Below are 7,933 nucleotides of genomic sequence, written 5' to 3'. Positions count from 1 at the left end.
ACAATACTTATTCTATCCCTTTTCCTCCTCCTTCACACCCTGGTAGTTCCTCTTTGTTCATCTTGCTGTTGTACTCTGCTCTATGGACAAAATCGAGGTTCTCTACATACAGCTCAGAACATCATTGTTCTTCCCTCTTGGATAAAAAAGCTTATCTCTGTTCCCCTAAAGCTGATGCCTAGCCATAATCAGAATCTCATATGTCTTTTTTCTCCACATTTTTTTTTTTTTTTTTGAGATGAAGTCTTGCTCTGTTGCCAGGCTGGAGTGCAGTGGCGTGACCTTGGCTTGCTGCAACTTCTACTTCCTGGGTTCAAGTGATTCTCCTGCTTCAGCCTCCCAAGTAGCTGGGACTACCTGTGCGTGCCACCACACCAAGCTAATTTTTGTATTTTTAGTAGAGACTGCGTTTTGCCATGTTGACTAGGATGGTCTCGATTTCTTGACCTCATGATCATTCTGCCTCGGCCTCCCAAAGTGCTGGGCCTACAGGTGTGAGCCACCGTGCCCAGCCTACGGTTATTTCAAACTCTGCCATTTCATCAAGTACCAAATTTCTTGAGAATTATTCTAAACATTTCCCTTACCCCAGTAGCTCATTATTCATCAAATCCTTCTAATTTTACCTCAGAAATCTCTCCATTCTCCCTGCAAATGCCTTGTTTCAAAATCTCTCCATTTATTTTCTGGAATACCAAAGTAACCTCTCAACTGCTCCTCTTGCCTTCAGCTGCCCTTTCTACAAGACAAATGAAATCATGTCATCTTGCTGCTTAATAAGTATCTCTGTGTTCCTCTCTGTTGCCTTGGAGAGAGTTAAAATTCCTTAGCATGGCTTTCAAGATTCTCCTTGGTCTGGTTCCCTGTAACCCTCCTCAGCCTCACCTTTTCTCCCACACTTCTCTGTACTCTAGACATATTAGAGTGTTCATGATTCTCTGAACACTATGCTTTTTCACGCTTCTGTGCTTTTGCACATCTTCATAGTACTGAAATGTCTTCATGTCAGCCAACTATCCGTGTGGCCAACTTCTAGTCCTTTAGGAATGGGCCACTGATAAAGTTAGGTGACAAGCTGATGGAGAATTTTATAATGGATGGACATGGCTGACATAACCTAAACCTACCAATCTATCTTTTTTAAAAAATGTTTTTCCAACTTTTATTTTAAGTTCAGAGGTAACATGTGCATGACGTGCAAGTTTGTTACATAAGTAAACATGTGCCATGGTGGTTTGCTGCTGATCTATCTTAATATTTTTTTTAAAAGAGGGAGTTTCTGTGAGCCTACTCTGGCTCAAGAGGCTGCCCAATTACTTTTTTTTTTTTTTTTTAAAAAGTTACAGAATCTGTACCTTTTAATGTGATACAGTAAGAAACACAAAATACTACCTGCATGGCATTCTAGTAAAAACACTTGAACCTGAATCCGACCATTTAAATTTAATTACTAGTTTATAGGATACACAGGAACATTTTAAAGGACACCGCTAGGATGCAATCAGCAAAACTTAGCCTTTGAGAAACTATAGTACAAATGACCTAGTATCTTCAATAAGTAAATGACAAGGAAGAGATACTTCAATAAGCAAATGACAACTGATAAATTAAAAGCAACTAATGTATCAGAAAACTGATAGATTAAAAGTACCTTGACATATGTTAACCGAATATAAGTCAGACACAGTGGTGCATGTGTCTGTAGTTCCAGCTATGTGGGAGGCTGAGGTGAGAGGATTGCTTGAGCCCGGGAGTTCAAGTCCAGCCTGAGCAACATAGTGAGACCCTGTCTCTTGAAAAAAAAGGAATGCTGGACCTTATTTGGGACATGATTCCAATAACCAACTTTCAAAAGAAATTTTTGAATTGATGGGGCAAATTGGACACTGGATGTTAGATTATATTAAATGATTTTTTAGGTGTCACAGTAGTTTTATGTGTTTATAGAAAAGATCCTGGCCAGGCGTAGTGGCTCATGCTTGTAGCCCAGCACTTAGGGAGGCTGAGGCAAATGGATCACTTGAGCCCAGGAGTTTGAGAACAGCCTGGGCTGTTACATAGTGAAACGCCATCTCTAAAAAAAATACAAAAATTAGCTGAGTGTGGTGGTACGTGCCTGTAGTCCCAGCTACTTGGGTGGCTGAGATGGGAGGATTGCTTGAGCCCAGGAGGTTAAGGTTGTAGTGAGCTGAGATCATGCCACTGCACTCCAACCCCAGGTGACAGAGTGAGACACTGTCTTAGAAAAAAAGTCCTGGCTGGGTACGGTAACTCACACCTGTAATCCCAGTACTTTGGGTGACTGAGGTGAGAGAATTAAGCCCAGGAGTTTGAGACCAGCCCTGGGAATGTAAGGAGACCCTGTGTCTACAAAAAATAAAAAATTAGCCAGGTGTGATGGAGCACATCTATAGTTGCAGCTACTTAGGAGGCTGAGGCTGGAGGATCGCTTGAGCCCAAGATGTCAGGATTAAAGTGAATTGTGATTGTACCACTGCACTCCAGCCTGGGTGACAGAGTGAGACCCTGTCACAGGAAAAACAAAAACAAGTCCTTATCTGTTAAGGATAGACGTGAAGTATTTACAGATGAAATTATACTTTAATGTAAATTCCAGATGTCATAATCGAATGAATATATGGGGACAGAGCTGAGTAGGTAGAGGTATAAATAAAATATTATTGGCCATGAGTTAATAATTATTGAAGCTGGGTGATGGATACACGGGGGTTCAGTGTTTGAAATTTTGCATAATGTCAAAAACAAAAAAGATGACTGAGGCTAACGATTATTTTGGTTATCTTCTCTTAACAGTGACTCTTGTTCAAAACCAGACAAACTAGATGTTCCTTTTTTTTTTCTTTTAAAGAGACAGAGGTCTTGGCGAGGTGCGATGGCTCACTCCTGTAATCCCAGCACTTTGGGAGGCTGAGACTAGTGGATCACCTGAGGTTGGGAGTTCGAGACCAGCCTGACCAACATGCAGAAACCCTGTCTCTACTAAAAAATAGCCGAGCATGGTGGCACATGCCTGTAATCTCAGCTATTTGGGAGGCTGAGGCAGGTGAATCGCTTGAACCTGGGAAGTAGAGGTTGCAGTGAGCCAAGATTGCGCCATTGCATTCCAGCCTGGGCAACAAGAGTGAAATTCCATCTCAAAAAAAAAAAAAGAAAGAGAGACAGTGTCTTATTCTGTGCAGCGATGTGATGATGGCTCACTGCAGCCTTGAACTCCTGGTCTCAAGGGATCCTCCTGCCTCAGCTTCTTAAGTAGCTAGGACTACAAATGTGTGCCACCACACCCGGCTATTTTTTTTTGGTTTTTTTTCTTTGGGGGGGGAGGGTCTCACTGTGTTGCCCGGGATGGTCTTGAACTCTTGAGCCCAAGTGGGAGGATCACTTGAACTCTTGAGCCCAAGTGATCCTCCCACTTGGGCTCAAGAGTTCAAGACCATCCTGGGCAACATAGTGCTGGGATTACAGGCATGAGCCATCACGCCCAGCCCTAGATGCTCTTTTTCTTTTCTTCTTCTTATTTTTTTAAGATTGAGTCTTGCTCTGTTGGCCAGGCTCATGTGCAATGGCACGATCTTGGCTCACGGCAACCTCTGCCTCCCGAGTTCAAACAATTCTTCCACCTCAGCCTCCAAAGTAGCTGGGATTATAGGTACCCACCAACATGCCCAGCTAATTTTTGTATTTTGAGTAGAGATGGGGTTTTGCCATGTTGCCCAGGCTGGTCTTGAACCCCTGACCTCAAGTGATCCGCCCACCTAGGCCTCCCAAAGTGCTGGGGTTACAGGTATGAGCCACCACACCCAGCGTAGATGTTTTTTCTTTTTCTTTCTTTCTTTTATTTTTTTTTTTGAGATGGAGTCTCACTCTGTCACCCAGGCTGGAGTGCAGTGGTGCAATCTTGGCTCACTGCAACCTCCGCTTCTCAAGTTCAAACAATTCTCCTGCCTCAGCCTTCTGAGTAGCTGGGACTACAGGCACCTGCCACCATGTCCAGCTAATTTTTGTATTTTTAGTAGAGACAGGGTTTCACCATATTGGCCAGCCTGGTCTTGAACTCCTGATCTTGTGATCCACCCGCCTCAGCCTCCCAAAGTGCTGGGATTACAGGTGTGAGCCACTGCGCCCAGCCTAAAGCACAATTAATTGTCTGTTCATACCTCCTTCCCAACACTTACTTTACACTGTTGTATTTGTTGTCTTTACTCCCTCACATGATTTTGAGCTTCTTGAAGTATTCATAGTTCCCGATTTTACTTCAGTTAACATCATATAGATATTTGCTTTCATAGATTTGTTACTAGATATTTTGTGACATCCATACATAACTTTAATTTGTTTTCTTTTAGGTTGCATAGCAGTAGAAAAATCCCTGAATAGCCGAAACTTTAGCAAGCTCTTGCACTCTTGCCCATACCAATGTGATCGTCACAGAGTCATTGTGGAAGCTGAAGACAGATACAAAAGTGAACTAAGGAAATCACTTATCTGTAACAAAAGTAATTAATTCAGCAGCTTTAAAAGTATAATTATGGCTATACCTTCTGAACTATTATCTAAAACATTAAATACATTAAAACCTAGAGGATAAAATAATGTTAAAAAGAAAATCTGTCTCTAAGCAACCAGTAATTCAAGATGTACCCAGGGAGTAGTCTTGGACTCTGTTAGTTTAAATTTTTTTCCTAATTTACCTAAGGATTCCAACTAGATGGGGAAATAAAGGAAATATATTAATGGAATTGATATGCTATTACTCAGATTGATACACTAAGTGTGCTAAATGTTTTTCCATATTTTTCAGAAATTCTGCTGACCCCATGTAGAAGACGACGACTCAGTAATGAATCTACTACCCCTGGAGGAATAAGTGAATATATTTAATTTAATTTAATTTTTTTTTTTCTTGAGACAGGGTCTGGCTCTGTCACCCAGGCTGAAGTGCAGCAGAGCAATCGGCTCACTGCAGCCTCCACCTCCCAGGTTCAAGTGATTCTTCTGCCTCAGCCTCCTCAGTAGCAGGGATTACAGACACGCACCACTATGCCCAGCTAATTTTTGTATTTTTAGTAGAGATGGGTTTTCACCATGTTGCCCAGTGTGGTCTTAAACTCCTGGCCTCAAGTGATCTACCCACCTCGGCCTCCCGAAGTGCTGGGATTACAGGCACAAGCCACTGTGCCCGGTTGAATATATTTAATTTTTAAATGAACTTAAATTTCATATATTTCTGAGGAAAAAATGAACAGTTGAGTTGTTGTTCTTAGTCCCATCATTAATGGATCTTAAATGGTAAACCTTGCCTCTAATGAGGTTCATACCTTCTAATAAAAGAGAATTTCCTCTTCATGTTGCCTGGTCACCCATTGCCTGCCAACAGGGAATGGAGCAGGAGGAAACTAACATGTATTAAGTACCTGCTAGGTGTTAGGTGTTGTATAGACATTATTTTCTTTAATTCTTATAGCAATATTGTAAGTTAGATATAAATTTGCTCCTATTGTAAGGCATAATTAGTTGGTAAGTAACAGAACTTTAATTCAAAAAGCCATTCTCCAGAAGCCCTTGTTCTATCTTCATATTTCTATTTTAAGAACAAAATTGTTAATGTACAAATGCGTCAGAGAGACTTTCCAGGAGGTTTTTGTTCATAGCTATAGCCCTTGAAACAATAAAAATTGAAGAGACAAATAGTATAAACCTTAAAATTCTGCTTAAAAAATAAAAATGCTTCTTAAACAATTAGTTAATTTATGGGAATTTTTATTTAACTATAGGGTTAACATTTCATGTTGATCACCATTTCCAATTTATCAGAAAATTAAATAACATTATCATTTTCTTTTATTCATATGGAGTTAAACCCACTGACTAAAATTGGTTGGATATGTTACTTATCAAAGTAATCTAGGAATTAGTAACATCTATAGAGCCACTCTGTTATTTATTACAGAGACATTTAGACTTGATACATTCAGGAAGCATTTTGCCACATATATTTATTTGGCTATTTTCACGGCCAAAACTTTCAAGAAATTTCAAATTTGCTTTTTATATTTGGGTCTTTTTTAGATTAAAAGTTCTGCATACAAATTATAATTAAGTATAGTCCCACTACAGATGAGCCGACTTTCTGAAATAATACTTTCTGTAGTAATTGTTAGAAAATGGATATTTTTCATAGAAACATCATGCACTTGGAGATCTTGTTCTTGACAAGGACTTGGCATCAAATTAGTAATAAATTTTTTTTTAAATGTCTTAAAGCAAGTAGGTAACAACAAAAAATATTCTGTAATCCATTTGTACAGTAAAATAGTTTGCAGAGCTTCATGAAACGGGCATAATAATGGTTATACAATAATTATATACAAGGGTCTTATATATCGTTAAGTGACATTGAGCTCAGAAAAAAACATACTTTTTTTTTTTTTTTTTTTTTTTTTTTTTTTGTAGGTTAAACTTGCTTTAGCTAAAGCCAAATAATCTGGCCTAATTTTTTAGAATTTAGAAAGGAATCTTGGGAAAGCAGTGATTCTTACATTTCTTTCACAAGCAGGCCAGGAATATTTGGTATGTTGCCATTTTTTCCCCTCTTGATAAACTTACCTTTCTTTTAGGACACTTACTACCATTCATTTAATTATACTTTATACTCAAATTTGAACCCATTATTTTGAGAAGGGACCACTGTACTAAGCATTTACAGATTTCCCCAAGGCTCTATTTCAAGATGGATTGGTGTTTTGAGAGGGCTTGAAAAATAAAGAGTCCCTAGAATTAAGCCCATTTTCCCCTGCTCTTCCCTAATACCTAGTCAATATTAAGAGGAGCACGAAAGAAGCCACAGAGCAGGGAGTTTGGGATGTAGAGAGCTATTTCCTTCTTCCAGGCTGCCCAGTACTCTGCTGTAGGAATCTTAGAGGATTTGGACACGGATGTTAAGTATAAAAGCCAGGGGGATGGCAGCCACGATGGAAAAGGGGCTTTACATGATCAACTCCAGGGATCAATATCCTGAAAGTTATAGTAACCAATCTAGTTCTAATTATTATGAGTTCAAATCATTTAGCAGGGGAAGTTGAAACCTATTTCTTGGATAGCCACAGTTTTCCAGTAGACCCAAAAGGAAGGAGTAATTTCATTGATATGTTTTGAGATAGTTTTACCAGTAATTTTTTTCTCTCTACAAGTATTTATTGACCACCACTGTGTGTCAGATATTATTCTAAGCACTGGGGATACAATGGTGAATAAAATAGATAAAAATTGCTTTCCTCATGGAGCTCACATTCTAAATAATACTGTCAAGTAATCACATTATTTACACTGATTTCTCAACCTTCTGCTGGGAAGATTTTCTTCTCTGTTTTAAAAGGTCTGAACAGTAACTCTTAGGAAAGCTAAACAAATGGCCGTCTTGGCCTGCAAGGGCAAGATTTTCTAGGATTTCCAAGTTGACCCAGGACAACTGCACCCAGTACTACTAAAGTAAATAACAGCCTCAAGTGGAAATACAAAAAACTTCTCCTCACCACCATCTATCTACAATGATAATATGAGATAATAATAAATAAAAAAGCTTAAACTATTTCCTGGTAATCATCAGAAAATGTTTGTTTACACATACCAACTGTATATTCTTTCTGTTACAGAAAGTATCCCTTAAAAACCAGATAATTAAAAACTTCCTTCCCCATTTTGCAGCCTATAGTTTGAGTTTTGATCTAGCTGACCATATTTTTAAAAGCAAATTTCAAAAGACCTCTATTCTAAAAATCATTATCAAACCTAATATTTAAAATAACAAGTGTTGATATTCTTTTCTATTCTATCAAGTTATGGAGCCCTTTGGGAAGAGTGTATCTGTAAGATAGGTAAGCTGTTTGTTTATTATTATTATTATTATTTAATTATT

The 7,933-nt window shown here is 38.7% G+C and overlaps 1 protein-coding gene across 1 annotated transcript in view; it reads left to right on the top strand.

Annotated features, from left to right (window-relative positions):
- Positions 1–7,933, top strand: part of TERB1 (telomere repeat binding bouquet formation protein 1) — a 54,471-nt gene that overhangs the window by 45,232 nt on the left and 1,306 nt on the right. Inside the window, exons 15-16 of the mRNA XM_032284133.1 lie at positions 4,365–4,514; positions 4,820–4,885. Of these exons, the coding sequence (XP_032140024.1) occupies positions 4,365–4,514; positions 4,820–4,885 (216 nt within the window). The remainder of the gene's footprint in view (positions 1–4,364; positions 4,515–4,819; positions 4,886–7,933) is intronic.

The sequence above is a fragment of the Sapajus apella genome, unplaced genomic scaffold (assembly GCF_009761245.1).
Source record: "Sapajus apella isolate SASKATOON/1434 unplaced genomic scaffold, GSC_monkey_1.0 scaffold15, whole genome shotgun sequence".
NCBI lineage: Eukaryota > Metazoa > Chordata > Mammalia > Primates > Cebidae > Sapajus > Sapajus apella.
The sequence above is the reverse complement of the archived record's forward strand: the minus strand, read 5'-3'. Positions and strand labels throughout refer to the sequence as shown.